Consider the following 18,312-nt stretch of genomic DNA (forward strand, 5'->3'; position numbering starts at 1 on the left):
TGACACCCTGGGATCCTTCAAGAAGCTGCTTGATGAGATTTTGGGATCAATAAGCTACTAACAACCAAACGAGCAAGATGGGCCGAATGGCCTCCTCTCGTTTGTAAACTTTCTTATGTTCTTATGTCTTGTAATTGCCTAGATTGTGAAGAAATCCAAGTTTTCAATTGTGGAACACTACAAACAATCCAAATACGTATATATAGTAATACTGATTTTTTTTTTTCATTGTCATTCAATTGTGTCATTTATTTGTCCTAAATGAGTAATTTCAACATCTAATGGATTATCTATATATCCCAGAGGGGATCCACACACAGGCGGAAGGTGGGTGCGAACCCGGGATCTCTCGCACTCCAGCATAACGTTGGACACCGCTGTACAAAAGAGCTGGCTTACTATCCATTGGCTGCAACCGCCGAACTGAATGCCTAAGTAACCAACAACAGAAAAATAACAAAATACTATTGTCCAGTGAAAGGAGAGTCAAAAAGCATAGCTCTTCACAATGAAAGCTGTAGTCAAATGCGGTACTGCAGAAAAATTGGGGTGCAGCGCTGTAGACACTTGTATTATGGGGGCATACCACAGTTTAACCACAGTTTAAAGTTCGCACAAGGAAGACTTCTAGAACTGGGAATATTTCCGATAGTTTCAAAACGTCTTTAAAAACGCACAAGTGGCATTTGTCTCAGTTTAGTGTGGGGGTCATTAATATCACTGATATTCTTGGTGAATCTAAATCTAAAATACGATTCTTAAAGTATTGCTACTAGTCTTGTCAATTGGTGGCATTGGAATCACTTTGAAAACTACATTTCCCGACACACATTGTAATTAGATAATGATCGCGAGAGGGTCAGTGAGCGTTTTCGAGCAGGAAAGGAGGAGGGAGTTTTGAAATGTGCAGGAAATACAAAATTGATTACGGTTGGTATGGTACTAGATATTTTCAGCATACAAACAAAGAGACTGAAGCGAAATAAGGTATCCGGAGTTTAAAAACAAATTGAAATAAGTATTTATTCTCAGATTTTATACATATATCAAGACTGTATTTATATTACCAGCAACATTTTCCTCAGTACAGTCTTAACAGTCCGCTAAACTGTAGACCCGGACCATTACTAGACTTGAGAGATGGAAACAGCAACACTTTCATGTAACTTACTAGACTTGAGAGATGGAAACAGCAACACTTTCATGTAACTTACGCACGACAACCATTACAGAAACAAATAATATAATTTACAATTACTATGTATGAAGGACAGAATGGCATTAGGATTTAGCACCTGCTTTGTTGTACAGCTAGTACCGTACACCTGGCAAAATAAACTTTAATACAGACAGTGTTGACGCAACAAATATACATATGGAATGTGAAACGTACACACATTGCATAAGAAAGCGATACGCCTAAACATTATACTATTATTTATGCTACTGTACAGTGTATTGCACGACTTCCGAGTTAAACGAGGCAGTCTTCCCAGTGGAAGCGACAGCGAGTGGGAGAAGTACAGGCGTGGAAAAGTACAGAGCAGTTTCGAAGCAGAAAGGAGAAATTGCATCTTGAATTGCTTGAATCAGAAAACAGAGGACATTGGGGAAACACAGCAGCAGCTCAAAGTCAAACAGCCGCGTGTGTTTTTCTGATAACAAACAAGCTGAAACTCGGAGCAGCTGATTCAAATTCAGCGCCGTTTTGAGACACGGGCGAGGGGAGGAGCCGACAGCACAGCAGAACAACGCAGTTAAACGAGGCAGTCTTCCCAGCGACAGCGAGTGGAAGCGACAGCGAGTGGGAGAAGTACAGGCGTGGAAAAGTACAGAGCAGTTTCGAAGCAGTTGGAAAGCAGGTTGACGGCTGCAGAAGAAACTAAACTTCAAAAAAAAAAAAACCTCAACATGGTCTTCAAACCAGTAATCTGTGGCACCTGCTTGATGTGGGAAATCCGAGAAAACCCAGCGGAGCTAACCCAAGTGTGCGTAAAGTGCTGGGCAATCCAGGATTTGCATAAACTAGTAAGTATGCTAGAAATGGAGCTGGAAGAAGTGAGACAGCAACAGGATCTTGAGGAACTGGCACACCCACAATTCATGGAAGTCTGCATCACCCCTAACAGACTGAAAGCCACCAGGGAGATAGAAGGTCAGAACAGCTGGGTTCAGGTAGGCAGAAGCAGGGAAAAAAAGAAACTTAGTCAAACACAACCACCAGAAATCAAAACAACCAACAGATTTGATTAACAGAACCAACAACAAGAGAATGAAAGGAACAACATCCAGGACCCTATTGACAGTGGTGACCAGACAGCAAAAAGAAGGGAGGTCATGATTGTTGGGGACTCCATATTGAGAAACACAGCAAGTTCAATTCGCAGTTTGGACCCCCTTACTACAACAGTGTGCTGCCTTCCGGGAGCCTCGGTCAAGCACATCACTGAGAACGTGGACAGGCTCCTAGAACGAACAGGAGACGACCCGGTAGTAGTCGTCCACATCGGTACAAACAACATTGGAAGAGACAGACCAAAATCCCTGCAAAACAAATTCAGAGAGCTAGGAAGGAAATTAAAAGATAAAAACAAAACTGTGGTATTTTCTGGTATACTACCCGCACCTTGCAAAGGACCATATGGACAGCTGGAAATAATTAATCAAAATGCATGGCTGAAGACGTGGTGCACACGGGAAGGCTTCACCTATCTTGATCATTGGACCACATTCTACAACGAGGACTATCTGTATAGACGGGATGGACTGCATTTAAATAACAAGGGAACTAGTCTACTCGGAGAAAAGATCCTCGAGCAGGTTCGGAAGCATTTAAACTAGAAAGGAAGGGGGGAGAAATCAACAAAAAAACAGAAGGGAGACCGCATCAAAACAAGAACAACAACTCAGGTAAGACAACCATTAAATGTATTTATCTAAATGCTAGAAGTAACAGAAACAAAATTCTAGAACTTGAAGCTACTGCACTAACAGGTAACTATGATGTGATAGGTGTTACAGAAACGTGGTTGTCTGAGAGTGATGGGGACGAATTTAATATTTGTGGGTATACACTGTATAGGAAAGACAGGCAGGACAGAAGAACTGAAAAACTGAACCAGGTAACTACAGACCAGTAAGCTTGACTTCTATTATATGCAAACTTATGGAAACTATAATAAGATCCAAAATGGAAAATTACCTATATGGTAACAGGGTCCTGGGAGACAGTCAACATGGTTTTAGGAAAGGGAGATCGTGCCTAACTAACTTGCTTGATTTTTTTGAGGATGCAACATCCATAATGGATAATTGCAAAGCATATGACATGGTTTATTTAGATTTCCAGAAAGCTTTTGACAAAGTCCCGCACAAAAGATTAATTCTCAAACTGAACGCAGTTGGGATTCAAGGAAACACATGTACATGGATTAGGGAGTGGTTAACATGTAGAAAAGAGAAAGTACTGATTAGAGGAAAAACCTCAGAATGGAGTGTGGTAACCAGCGGTGTACCACAGGGATCAGTATTAGGTCCTCTGCTATTCCTAATCTACATTAATGATTTAGATTCTGGTATAGTAAGCAAACTTGTTAAATTTGCAGACGACACAAAAGTAGGAGGAGTGGCAAACACTGCTGCAGCAGCAAAGGTCATTCAAAATGATCTAGACAAGATTCAGAACTGGGCAGACACATGGCAAATGACATTTAATAGAGAAAAGTGTAAGGTACTGCACGCAGGAAATAAAAATGTACATTATAAATATCATATGGGAGATATTGAAATTGGAGAAGGAATCTATGAAAAAGACCTAGGAGTTTTTGTTGACTCAGAAATGTCTTCATCTAGACAATGTGGGGAAGCTATAAAAAAGGCTAACAAGATGCTCGGATACATTGTGAAAAGTGTTGAATTTAAATCAAGGGAAGTAATGTTAAAACTGTACAATGCACTAGTAAGACCTCATCTTGAATATTGTGTTCAGTTCTGGTCACCTCGCTATAAAAAAGATATTGCTGCTCTAGAAAGAGTGCAAAGAAGAGCGACCAGAATTATTCTGGGCTTAAAAGGCATGTCATATGCAGACAGGCTAAAAGAATTGAATCTGTTCAGTCTTGAACAAAGAAGACTACGTGGCGACCTAATTCAAGCATTCAAAATTCTAAAAGGTATTGACAGTGTCGACCCAAGGGACTTTTTCAGCCTGAAAAAAGAAACAAGGACCAGGGGTCACAAATGGAGTTTAGACAAAGGGGCATTCAGAACAGAAAATAGGAGACACTTTTTTACACAGAGAATTGTGAGGGTCTGGAATCAACTCCCCAGTAATGTTGTTGAAGCGGACACCCTGGGATCCTTCAAGAAGCTGCTTGATGAGATTTTGGGATCAATAAGCTACTAACAACCAAACGAGCAAGATGGGCCGAATGTTCTTATGTTCTTATGACTTCATGTCAGAGCATTTCATCTGTACAACTAAGTAATGCGCGCCGTACCATATGTTTTAACGCCTATCTGAAAGTAACTACACTTTTAAGTTGCATGTAAACTTTCTAATTTTTCATATGAAGTGGCAGACCTACTCTCTATTACGTGTCCTCATTGTTTATATTCTGAACCTTAAGTTTCAATGTGTTGATGATCAGCGGGAGGTGAGGTGACATTAACTGGAGGAGTGAAAGCGAGTTTGACTGGACGGATACCTGTACATTGGAACAAGAGGTCAAGAAGAGTTCACCTGGGGTTAAGACATACTTTTTCCACGACTTCCCCCCCCCCTCAACCCCCTGAATTCACAAACTACTTGTTTTTAATAAGAATAACAAATAATAATAATAAAAGCTTTGAATATTGAGGCTAAATGTATCTTAAACAATCAGCATTTGTCTTTTTATGTTTACATCTAGTTTACACAATGGACTCTTCTGAGCTGGAAGATTTGACTCAGCACATCAATGACAAAATATCTGGTGTCCTGAAGAGCCTCCATTTAAGGACCTTGGGTATGGTTTGCAGGGTGTTTTAAGGATTTATTTTTATTTTTTGCAATTTATTACCATATTTAAGGGAGGGGATTAGCGTGGGCAAGCTTACACATTGGCTTGCATGTGCCAAATGTCATTCTAGTAACTGTGATAAGCACTACAGTAAAACACAACTTTTGATATAGTTGTAGTAATGCTATGGTGAAACGCATCCTAAATGATTTGGTCAATTGCAATAAAAAAAAATTACAGAACAGTTTTTGGGATGAGCTGATCCTCAACTTCAGTACAGACTAAGAAACTGAATCTTTAGGTTCAAATAATAATTAAAATAAAAAAAAATAAAAAATTGGTTCATGTCTTTTCAGCTAAGGACCCTGATAAGAGAAATGTGCTGAAAAAGATAAGTCAGGATCTTCTCTCTATAAATAACCTTTTAAACCAGTTTGAAGCACAGGTTAACCAGCAAAAAGAGATCCTGAAATCGCTCAAGGTAATTATGTTGTTTTTTTGGGGTTTTTTTTTTTGCTTTGCTTTGTACTTGGAAAGACTGCATTTTGAAATCCTGAAGCAAGTTACAAACTTGAAGCCAGTTGTGGTTTGGGAACTTCAGATTCTCACACTTGGGTCCTATGCAAAGGTTTATTTGCAATATTAGTCCATTCCCAACCCAGTTAACTAACTTAAATCAGAAACTGCATTGATCTCATCTTGCCCAAGAGAATCTGCAGTAGATGGCAGATAATGCGACACCATAGGCAACTCGTAGTTCATGTATGCATATCTCAACAAAAGTAGATTTCGTTTTTGTGTTTTAAATTCAGTTTTCTATTCTTAGGTTGGGCCTTGTCTCATACCAAAGGTGTTACTGTAAGACCACAGCATTGCTCTGTGTCAGTTGCATGTCTAAATATTGAGACAATACAACCAGTTACTTTATCAAACCAATGCAAAACAAAAAGAATACAATACCATCAGTGCTTGGTAAAGCACCAGTGTGTACATGAACAGTAGTGGTAGATGTGTGGTAGTGTGTATTTTTATTTTCATGAGATTTATACTTTTTCTAAAGAAAATGTGAAGTACTGTACTATAGTTGCATGGGAATGCAATTATGACTATTTAGTCGCCAATCAAGCTTTATAACAGTACTTGTTACACTAGCTGTGAATGTCTAGCACAAGAACATTTCTGAAGGAATGTTCCTGCATTCAGGAAATTTCACTCGGATGCACTCGTCCTTGGGACACAGGCAGCAAGAAGAACAGAAACAATCCAGAAATTCCGCTCTGCTGGACACACGTGCAGGTTTTGCCTATACATCTACATAGTGCAAGAGGGTCCATGTTTTCTGCAGTTAAAATACTCTTCTGTTCTGTTCCCCTTGTGTTCACATACCCTATGTAAACCCCTTTTATTGCTAGATTTACTAACTACAGCAGGGGTGTCCAACCCTGGTCGAGGAGAGCCACAATCCAGCAGGTTTTATAGGTAACCCTTAATCATCAATTACTGAAGAATGTAACTTGTTGTTCAATTTAGCAAGTTCATTTGTTCAATAAATCAGGATGATCAGCTCTGCTGCGAGAGCTGCAAGGTGTTCAGGGTGTTGTTTCAAATTATCTTTAAATTACTACTTAAATTGAAAGAATTACTGCTTAACTAGTCAAAATTAAATTGTTCCAAGTCTTTAGAAATTGATGATTAACCTGCTGGATTGTGCCAAAAAAAAGTTATATTATAAATAAACCAGCAGGGGCACTGTCTGATAAGCAAAATAATTGTGTCAGTGGCTGTATTGCAATTTGGCACATGGTACTTCTGAAATTTGCATGCTTTTATCTATATTTCACTTGTATTTTAAATTATATAGGGCATTGACAAAATGTAAATGTAGGGCCATGCTAGATTATAAAAATACATAATATTTACATGTTAAAGAAGGTTGTTTTCTTTCTGGGTTTCCTGTAAAAAATCTGCAGGTAATTGCAGGAGCCTATCGTTTTAATTTTTAGAGAGTGGCAAAGTACTACAAGGTCTGGCTTGTGTTACTCTGCACTTTTAAAATCATTTAATGTTTTTATTATTGAGTCCATTATAAAATGGCTTTTTTTGAGTACCTCCATGAGCTTTTAGGCTAACCTATATACTGTTGTTATATATACTGTTGTCTGTGGTCTCCTTAGAGCGCTCTGGAATGGAGAGCAGAGATTGCGTCTGTATTTATTTGAACATATACTGAACATGCTATAATTGCATAAAGGAGAGCCATATGTTTTTTAATAACAATCTGAAATATAAATCATATATATAGCATTAGTAACAGGTGAATTTTCTTGATTGGTTGTAGGAGTTAGAGAAATTATTTGAGGAGGATGTGAAACAAGCAAAAATATTCCTAAAAATATTTAATAATAAAGAATATTCCTCCCCACATGCCTAGGAAGGGGCCTGTTCAGAGCAGGTAGGGTTATTATTTAAAATACTGTGTGTGGTAGTTTGTCAAACAGTGACATGAGTAGCCAGCTGGAATATCTCCTCCCAGCTGTGCTACAGCCTACTTTTCACCCCGTTTACTTCTTATAGGCTTTGTTGATCTGCATAGCACTGCACCTGCTACCCACATTTGATAATAATGAGACGCTTAATTTTATTCAACAGAAAACGAATAGTGGTCTATGTCCCTGAACAATTATAAAGTTTCTGTCTATTTTGTTTTGGCAGATGTACAAGTTAAAACTGTAAAACATAGCTGACTTCAGTTAGATACCTCTTAATTAGCAGGCTTTCACATAGTCTATACCTTTCGCCCACAACTGTCTTGAGGTTTCCTAATTAAATATACAGGCGCGCGCACACCCTCACATTCACATCTTATGCCTCATCTAAAAGCACATATGTACATGGGTGTATTTAACTCTGAAATACCCAGTTTTAGAGTTCTTACAATTTATTATAATTGCAGTAAGTACAGCTTTTGTTTTGGAAGATTTGCACATACGACCTTGATTGCAACGTTGGCCTGGGAAATGCCACCCCTTCATATGGAATCTTTGAATGCACACTGATTTGTTTTTCCCCTTTTTTCATATTTGACAGTGCTGCAGTGCTAAAAACAAGCCAAGAACCTGAAAGTAATAAGGAATTTGAGCTTTTAAAGAAACCCTCCAAACACAAAGATTGTGTCCAAGAGATGCTTTTCATCACAACTGCAGAGTTTGAAAACATTCCAGCGTAAGTAACTTTAAACTGTGGTCTCGTACGTAATCTGGAGGTCAAACTTTGTGAAAGTCAAGTAGACAAACAAGTTTTGTGTTCAAACTGATGTCGAGTCATTGTCCTGAAATGTTTGTATACTTCAGAAAAAAAAAAAAAATTGCTCCAAAATTATAATAATAATAATAATAATAATAATAATAATAATAAAGAAAGTATTAAACAGCTGTGTTATTGTGGAGTCTATGTAGAAACTGTCTGCCTCGGAAAGTAAAATAATCTCTGTTGAATTATAGTATTTTAAGATTTTTTTTTTTGGGGGGGGGGGGGTGCAGTTTAAAAAAAATAAAAAATTAAATAGCTTAAAATTGTTTAATTCATGCTTTTGTTTCCTCGATGGTTGATTTATTATGGTTCATTATTTGTGGGCCCCTCGGATGTATCACTAAACTGGTATTGCCCATAATCATACTAGTTATTAGAACATTGTATTGGCTAGTTGACTGTAAAACTTCTTGTGTATAAAGACGTATACTGTTGTATATCCAAATCTAAATTAAGTGTGTGATGCCAGGACATTATGTTGCCATGATCCTTAAATCCCCTGCTTAAGTTAATTTGGATTGCTGAGACAATTGATCTTTGTAAGTTTGTTTTAAAGATGTATCATTTTGATCAGGATTGTGTTTAAGTAAGCAATAACACACAAAAAAAGTGTTGGTTGTACTGAGAAGTGGGTTGTAAATGAAGCAGTACAACCCACACCTTCAAATGTGTTATAGGATAGGAATGTCTGCAGCCAATCATTTTGGCAGGAATTGTCCAAACCATTTTATAATTGGTACTGGTAAGGCTTCTTTTGGTTTGTGAAACACCTTGAGATTCTAGTAAATGATAACGCAAAAGTTCATTCATACATGCATGTTATCGTAACTGATGAATTCATTAAGCCCAAAACTTCTACTTGACTTGTTGCAGATTCCCAACCCAGCCATAAGGCACCCTGTTACATCCCCACATTTTTACATTGTACTGTTCGCTTGGTCTCTATAACCCTTCTGCTTACAGTAGGTCCCACCAGTGGTTGGTTTGATGAATACATGGATTATTATTGTCTGTTTTAATTGTGGCAGTGTTATGTAAAGAGTAGCTTTTAAAAATGGTATTCTTAGTCCAATATTCATGCTTTCTCTAGTTCAGAAATTGTATATTTTATGTATTAATTTTACTATATTTAGCAAGTAAAGTTATTTATAAGGGAGTACGGGGATGGCAATGAACTGGGGTACTTTTAATCTTGACTACAAAAGATTGTTTTAATTGTTGTATAAATTGTCTGTACATGAAGTCTCAAGTCAGATAGTGAATTATTTATGTTGCCACTTCAGTGCAACTCTGTTCAATAATCTTCTGGAAAACTCTTGTTTTTAATACAGAGAAGTAAAATGGAGTTGCATGGTCCCAGGTCAGTAATGTGTTTTGAGAACATGTCCATTTTCGCTGTCTTATTTGTGTGCAAATGTCACATGTCTGACCATGTATTGTGGGTAATCATTAGTATAATCATTTAGTGGCGTTTTGAGCATAGCATGTCAACCAATTAGGACTGTAATTCAGATCAAAATCTTTTGTCCGCCTTTCTAGGTAAGGGAGAAATGCTAATAAATATCATATTGGACATATCCAGATGCTGGGATGGGATCAAAGTATCAGTGAAGTTTGAGGACTTATGTACAATGTTTTTTTCTATCTGTACTTGTATCAAACCCTTATCAATACATTACAACCTTCTTCCTTGATTGTAACTGAGAGAAAAAAATATTTGTATGATGTTGGACGTACGCGTCTGAAATTGCTTGGTACAAATGTTAAAATAAAATTAACAGAATTACTTACAAGTGCTTATTAAACAGGAGAAACCTTTCAGTAAATTGCAATATACTTCAAAATCACAATAAGAAAATAATGACCAAACAATTACCAAATTAACTATACAACACCTTCCTTGTTTGGAAATGTACATATAAAGAACTAATGTCTGATGTACTGATAGTCTGCATTGAGGTAAAAGTAAATTGCCCTCTGTTTCCATCTTCAATCTTCTTTACCACATCATTTCTGTAGTAGAAAATATGATCTGCAGGCTGATGCCAATTCCAGGTCATTAATTTCCATCATATCAGCCTGCAACCCAGTTACCAGTACTTAGTTCAATTTCTGCTTGCTTGCTTGGTTGGTCGGTTGGTTTGCTTCTGCCTCTTCACTGGTCAATGTTAAGTTAACATCTGTATTCGCACCTCAGCATACTACAGAGAATCAGATGTGTCTCTTACCAGCAAATGATACTCTTCTGTGTGTTTTGTGAGTGTCTGACACTGGAATGATTAACATCAAATTCCTGCTCCCATAGAGCAAACCTTTGTTTGAACTGTGAGCTGGCACTGTCAGAGAATACCCTAATCTGATTAATGGAAGAATAGTTCTGCTTCTAGGTAGAGGAGAAGCAAGTCATGTAAGCATGGACACTCACCTTTGTGATTTGTAGGTCATCTGAAACAGTTGCATTACTCTCCCTGGTATCAGACTCTGCATATTCCCGACATGGGCTGTAAATCGTGTGGTCTGTCTGTTGCTCTAGTGGACACTTTGTATTTCATTCTGGTTGCCTAGGCTGGCATTCTCAGAAATCCACCTGAAAGAGACATTTTTACACCATCTATTGCATTCTTCAACCTGTCCACGCATGCAGATTACTTTCTATTAACAAAGCACATGAATCAGAAATTGGCTTCAATTGGTTTCACAGCTCTGCAGAAGACTTCTGTATCAGTGACTACTGTCGTGTCGGACACACACATTGTTTTTAAAAGTACAACACAGTAAGTTGATATTGACATCAGTGCAAGTGCATTGCAGTTTGAATGTGGCAATTGCTTATGAATGTGTTAAATGTTGAGGTTGAAGAAAAAAAAAGTAATTATTCAGGGTCTGCAATACACAGATGAAAGGATTATATATAAGTGATTGTGGCCCCTGTGTGTATTTTGTGTTGTGTGTTAATGTTGGTGTATAGTCATTGGTACACGGGATATAAATGGGTCTGTGTAACACGAGTGTTTAAAATGTATATTTGTATTTAGGTACAAGGATTGCACAGCACTTCACGTGCAAGTAAAATGTAATAATATGTGAGCACGGAAAATTGCACTTTATTAATTCACGTGCAGTTGTACCGCGACTCCAATTGAATGATTGATTAGCAATCAAGTCTCGATACAGCTGCATAAAAGCAGCATGTTTTCACTCACTTGGGGTTGTTGTGTGTTCGGTGAGTGGAGAACGGGTGTGGAGAGGAGAGAATTAAAAACGAGAAAAGTAAACAAAGTAAAATATATATATAACCGTTGTTTTCACTCACCGTGTTTGTTTGTTAGTCCACTGTTTGTTTAAGTGTTAGTCTGTTTTGTTTGTCTGTTTATTTTGGCTACCAGTGCCGTGTCCTGTGTTTTTGTTTGTTACAACCTTTTTATTTACTGTTCTGTTAATTAATTCATTAAATGCTGAACGCAAGCAAGCACTCGGCTTCCCCAAAACTCCACCTATCTGTTTATTTCCTGGTTCCTGTTTCTGGTCTGACGTCCCCCACTCTGGCCATCTTTGTGACAGTGATCAATAACACAAAATAGGTAAAAGGCAAGAGACCTGGTTTCAGCATTAGAAACACACCATGCTTTGGAACAACTGCAAAACTCAAGCCATTTCTATTAATTTTATATGTGGAAAACATGAAACACATTTTTTTTTTTTTTTTTTTTTTTTTTTTTTGAGCAGTCTCAGATTTCAGGGCATTATATGGCTGTTTTCAGTTTCACGTACTGGTATGTGTCAGACCATTGACTTATTCGATAAGTAAGCCATATTTTTTAAACCTATAGATAATTGCCTTCAAAATGGCACGCCATATATATTGGGGTTATTTTTATATTATGAATGTCAGGTTGCCTAATTTTGTGGCACTGCCCCGTCATCAGACCATGTGACCAACAGTAAAGGAACCAGGATGCATTTGAAATAGTGTTTCCGAATCCTGAATTGATGATGAAAAAATAAATAAAATTAAAAAAAGAATGCTGGCACAATAAAATTGGCAGAAGTAATAATGTTAAACCTAGAAAATTGATTGTTTAGCACTCTTTAATTATAAGAGATTACAAAATTAAGTAAAAAAAATCAGTACAGTAGTAATGACAATGGATCTGTATAACCATTTTACCTCCACAAAGTTGTTGAAAGGCTTACTTTTATAATTATCACCCCAGCATCTGTTCTTTTATATAGCTGTAAAACCTCTCCAGGACTTTTACATAAAGTGCTTCCAAACAGGATTATTTGTTGGGACAGGCTGTTCCCAGCAAGGGAGTACAGTAATACCAGCTAATCACAGAGATTTGTTGACTTTTCATAAAATTGATCAGTGAAAATCCATCTGCTAAAGACCTCCTGAGTCCCACTTTTAGAACAAATGGGATTATCTCTTTCTGTTTGGAAAATTTAAATCTACATCAGGTGCTATCTGCAGGAATTATGTTGATCGCCATTATTGCAGCTCAAAGTTCCTGAAAATGGATTTAGGAATAGATGGCTTGATTTAGTAAATATGTAGGTGGCATAACTGAAGGTCGAGGAAGCTAGTGTTAGGTGTGATTTAGACGTAGCTTTGTAGTAAACTAGTGTTTGTGATGATGAAGATATCCTTCTGTCTGGTGTTGATTGCTGAAGCATAATGCTGGCTCCAGGGATCAGCTCATTTTGCCTCCCCAGCGCATCAGCACACACAATGGCTGTGATGCTGGCTCCGGGGATCAAACCAGTGCGGTCTCCCCAACGCATCAGCATGACAACCGTCTGGTTTGAGCTAAGTTGGGTACATCTCTAGTGTCTTCAAGTGGGCATCTTCCATCCTCGGTGTTTCGTTTACTAGCCCATGACACCTCAAGAGGGCTCAACAGTGATTCTGGCGTCCCAGCATCACCCCCCCTCCACCCCCCACTCAGTTCAGCCCAGCTTACTTACCTGTACATAGAGCGTTGCTTTCTTTCTATTGTGCTTGAGATCCCCATCCAGAATCTTTTCATCTCAACCACGGCCAGTTGCTGCTCCTTTCTGCTGCTTCAGATAAGTTCTTCACTGTGTGACAACTCTTGGCCACTGAACCCGACATCTCTGAGAAACCGGGTTGTAGAGTGTGCCACAAATCCTTGACAACCCACCTCCCCTGGGTAAACTCGGACTCTCCATCCTCGTTGTTCCGCTTCAGCAGCTAGTTGAGCATACCGAAGTTTCTTCCTCTCATATGCCTCATCCACAGCATCTTCCCATGATACTGTTAACTCTACCAGATGAACAAGGCGTGCCGATCCAGACCACAAGACAATGTCTGGTCGAAGGCTAGTGGTGGCAATCTCAGGTGGAAAAATAAGCCGTTGACCAACATCTGCCAGCATCTTTCAGTCTCTAGCAGCTTCCAGTTGTCCTGAGCGAGGCTTGATTTTGACCCCTTTTCTTGGTGGTTGCTGTCCTGGACAGAGGAATATTGTCTTTTGTGTGTAATGCTTTGATGGAACTGATGGCAACTTACTGGTCAGGTTACGCTTGTCTTCCAATGCTAAGGCCAGACATCGCACCACCTGGTCATGGCGCCAAGTAAACCATCCTTGGCTAAGACCCACCTTACAGAAAGGTTCAGTGGTTTGTGGATGAATGGTTCTGTTATAGACACCATAGGGTGCAGGTTTGACTGCCTACATCAAAGGTTGTGGTAATACTGCAGAGTATTCAACAAGGATTCACATTGGAGATGAGCCACGATAAAATGTTATGGTATCAAAGGGTGAGTAGTGTGCCAATTAGGACTGAAAAAACAGCAAACAAAGGAAATGCCACCAGTAATTGAAAGAATTACCATAATTATGTTAAATGCTTAAATAAGAAATAAGTTAAATGCTTAGCTGGTTTGGCTAACAATCTCCTTTAAACCTTTTTATTTAAATTTTATTCCTCTTGTCTATTGGTCACGATGTGACCTCGGTTCCAAACTTCTTGGAGAACATATACGGTATAGACAGGTTGGTCCCATTGTAAAATTGTTTATACTACTATGCACTAAAAATAAGTATATTCAATTGCCTGTCGGACAAAAAGAACACTTTGAAGAGAGACAATTTCTTTGTGATCGCTTCAGAAAAGAATATTATGTTAAATTGATGTTAGTCTATTGGGAGAGGAATTGACACGACCACTGAGTATACTGATGGTTGAGATCAGTATGTTTCTACTGTATGTAGGTCAAGGATTTTTGGATATAAATTGGAACAAGGTACTGGTAAATTTAGCAGAGGTTACTGGTTCTTTCTACACCCGCATGCATCTGTCTCCCTGATGAAAGGATGAAACTATTTTTATTTTTTAGCATCAGTAATTCTAGTTTCCTTTCATCATAGAGAAACTAGAGCTGTTTCAACAGAGGTTTATTTAATACACACATTACATTTACTCCTTTACTTCTGATCTTTGTTGTATAAATTCATGCACTGTGTTGTCTTGCATTAATATTTAACAAGGCTTATTTTTAATACATTCTGTTCACTCTTAGATACATGAAAGGGCGGCTTACCTATGACCAGATCAACAATGTTATTCAAGACATTAACAAAGCAGTGGTGTGCAAGTATAAGATTTTGAAGCAATCTCTCAAATCCATGAACAATGCAACACGAAAACTTTACCAGAGATTCAAGGATGAAGAGTGCAAAGAAACCAAAGGTAAGCCCAAGAAGCCTACAGGATAGATACCATAGAACTCCAGTCCATATTGCTAATCGAACATTTTAAAGGTGCTACAAATCTTGCTGAACATCTTACTTAATGCCTATTTTTTTTTTTTTTTTTTGCACTGACAATTAATGTTGGGGCATAAATCAAACTATCCTCCTAAAAGTTTCCCGTAGGATTAAACCTATACTCTAATGAGCTGCATAAATCTTAATTCACGAATGCCTGTCGAAGTCATGAAAATGTCTGATGGTTAGACATTTATTTTCTATTTGTTTAACATTGTTTAAAAACACAAAAAAATTGTATGTTTTATATATATATATATGTATGTATGTATGTATGTATATATATATATATATATATATATATATATATATATATATATATATATATATATATATATATATTAGTACTGTGCAAAAGTTTTAGGCAGATGTGAAAAAATGCTGTAAAGTAAGAATGCTTTCAAAAATAGACATGTTAATAGATTATATATATCAATTAACTAAATGCAAAGTGAGTGAACAGAATTAAAATCTAAATCAAATCCATATTTGGTGTGACCTCCCTTTGCCTTCAAAACAGCATCAATTCTTCTAGGTACACTTGCACAAAGTCAGGGATTTTGTAGGCATATAGTCAGGTGTATGATTAAACAATTATACCAAACAGGTGCTAATGATCATCAATTCAATATGTAGGTTGAAACACAATCGTTAACTGAAACAGAAACAGCTGTGTAGGAGGAATAAAGCTGGGTGAGGAACAGCCAAACTCAGCTAACAAGGTGAGGTTGCTGAAGACAGTTTACTGTCAAAAATCATACACCATGGCAAGACTGAGCACAGCAACAATACACAAGGTAGTTATACTGCATCAGCAAGGTCTCTCCCAGGCAGATATTTCAAGGCAGACAGGGGTTTCCAGATGTGCTGTCCAAGCTCTTTTGAAGAAGCACAAAGAAACGGGCAACATTGAGGACCGTAGACGCAGTGGTCAGCCAAGGAAACTTACTGCAGCAGATGAAAGACACATCATGCTTACTTCCCTTTGCAATCGGAAATGTCCAGCAGTGCCATCAGCTCAGAATTGGCAGAAAACAGTGGGACCCTGGTAAACTCATCTACTGTCCAGAGAAGTCTGGTCAGAAGTGGCCTTCATGGAAGACTTGCGGCCAAAAAGCCATACCTCCGACATGGAAACAATTAATGGTCTCCTCACTGCTGAGAAGTACAGGCAGATACTTATCCATCATGCAATACCATCAGGGAAGGATCTGATTGGCCCCATATTTATTCTGCAGCATGACAACGACCCCAAACATACAGCGAAAGTCATTAAGAACTATCTTCAGAGTAAAGAAGAACAAGGAGTCCTGGAGGTGATGGTATGGCCCCCACAGAGCCCTGATCTCAACATCATCGATTACATGAAGAGAGAGAAGCAACTGAGGCTGCCTAAATCCACAGAAGAGCTGTGGTTAGTTCTCCAAGATGTTTGGGCCAACCTACCTGCCGAGTTCCTTCAAAAACTGTGTGCAAGTGTACCTAGAAGAATTTATGCTGTTTTGAAGGCAAAGGGTGGTCACACCAAATATTGATTTGATGTAGATCTTTCTTCTGTTCACTCACTTTGCATTTTGTTGACTGATAAATATAAGCTACTAACATGTCTGTTTTTGAAATCATTCTTATTTCACAGCATTTTTTCACACCTGCCTAAAACTTTCACACAGTACTATGTCTGTGTGTGTGTGTGTCTCTCTCTCTCTCTCTCTCTCTCTCTCTCTCTCTCTCTCTCTCTCTCTCTCTCTCTCTCTCTCTCTCTCTCTCTCTCTCTCTATATATATATATATATATATATATATATATATATATATATATATATATATATATATATGTGACTGATTTCAGGACCCAGAAAGTTTGTATGCTTATGCTGTCTAATATTGTAGGTCAGTATTTTGTTGTGGATGCTGATATTAAGGAGTTCACCCAAATGAAGGTGGAAAAGAAGTTCCATGTGATGCTGAACATGCTGCGGCACTGCCAGAGACTGCGAGAGGTCAGGGGGGGAGGGATCACCCGCTACATGCTGCAGTGATGCATGTATATACATTATTTCTTTTTCATGTCAAGGTTTCTTAGATATTGTAGTGGATTAAGATCATTGCAGTGTGGCACAGACTTTTGCAATGGAATGGTGTGTTATGCAGTCTTCATACAGCCTTTTTAAAGGTGGGAGTGTACTGTAGACTGCACTGCTCAGTCAGTCAAACCAGCCAGAGGCATTTGCAGCAAGTAAAGGCCCATTGACAAACTAATTGCCTTCACCTTCTATCGTTATACATTAGCTTTATCATCCAATTAGCGTGATCTGATATATAATGTATTTTTGTGACTTTGTAATGTGACTTTGTAATGTATTAATGGTAGGCCCTTAAATGTAATCCATGAATTTACTGTAGAGCAATTGCAAAAAACTTGTTTAAAAAGGCAATGTGTAAGATAACCCATGCTGCTATACTTGTGATCTTAAAAGGAGAAATAGGTCCTAAAAGCAGTTTAGGTTTCCCAAAAATGTAGAATCTTTTCATATATAATCATTGTGTTTTGTCTTGTTACATTGGTAGTTAGTTTTGGGCACACAACATTTAGAAGAAATCTGTGCTCTAATAAAACATAATTAAAGACTTGCACAGTGTCATCAGTGTTTGTTTGTTTGTTTATTTATTTATTTATTTATTTATTTATTTAAATTCACACTTTTGGTGGTTTTCAGTGAAGCTTCCCATTTCTAATAATAATAGTAAAAACAATATGGATTGATTTTTAAATTAGAAAACTGCTTATTTAATGGACAGCAGGAACTGCAAAAGCACAACACTTTCATTTAAGATAACCTGTACTTGTAAAAATAGTCTGTCAGCTCAGTTTTACAGCATCTTGTTTCTAAAAATGTTGACCTGTCTCATCATTGAAACAGCTAATGTTTTCTTTGCTGTAAAACAAGAGCCATATAATATAGTCAAGTGAGCTTTCAGTTTCTACTTGTATTGTAATTCACCTTTTGTAGTGGTCTAATCTAACTTAATGGTCAGGTAATACAGAGACACATAATACTGTTAATATGACTAGCTCTCTTGGAAATAAAAGCAAACACATTATCGCATGGAGTTTGGTTAGGGTTAATTATACAGTTGTGGACGTTTTGCAGTGTCCTAGATAACATGTGCTTTTTGTATACACATACTAGATGTGTTTTTCTTTTTTAA

The 18,312-nt window shown here is 37.8% G+C and overlaps 1 protein-coding gene across 1 annotated transcript; it reads left to right on the forward strand.

The window, feature by feature from the left end:
* Positions 1-4,918: 4,918 nt before the first annotated feature.
* On the forward strand, positions 4,919-17,675 carry LOC121327208 (spindle and kinetochore-associated protein 1-like). The gene is made up of 7 exons (XM_041271092.1): positions 4,919-5,006; positions 5,357-5,481; positions 7,339-7,365; positions 7,650-7,659; positions 7,958-8,222; positions 14,857-15,026; positions 16,993-17,675. Exons 1-7 carry the CDS (start codon positions 4,919-4,921, stop codon positions 17,139-17,141), a joined length of 834 nt encoding a protein of 277 aa, XP_041127026.1. The 3' UTR covers positions 17,142-17,675.
* Positions 17,676-18,312: the final 637 nt, after the last annotated feature.

This window comes from Polyodon spathula, chromosome 2 (genome assembly GCF_017654505.1).
Source record: "Polyodon spathula isolate WHYD16114869_AA chromosome 2, ASM1765450v1, whole genome shotgun sequence".
In the NCBI taxonomy this organism is placed as follows: domain Eukaryota; kingdom Metazoa; phylum Chordata; class Actinopteri; order Acipenseriformes; family Polyodontidae; genus Polyodon; species Polyodon spathula.

Bases quoted from the DNA above. Each gene is read 5' to 3' on its own strand.
- LOC121327208 (XM_041271092.1), top strand. From the start codon at position 4,919: ATGGACTCTTCTGAGCTGGAAGATTTGACTCAGCACATCAATGACAAA. The intron at 8,223-14,856 runs GTAAGTAACTTT...GTTCACTCTTAG, and splicing joins GAGTTTGAAAACATTCCAGC to ATACATGAAAGGGCGGCTTA. The intron at 15,027-16,992 runs GTAAGCCCAAGA...CTAATATTGTAG, and splicing joins AGAGTGCAAAGAAACCAAAG to GTCAGTATTTTGTTGTGGAT.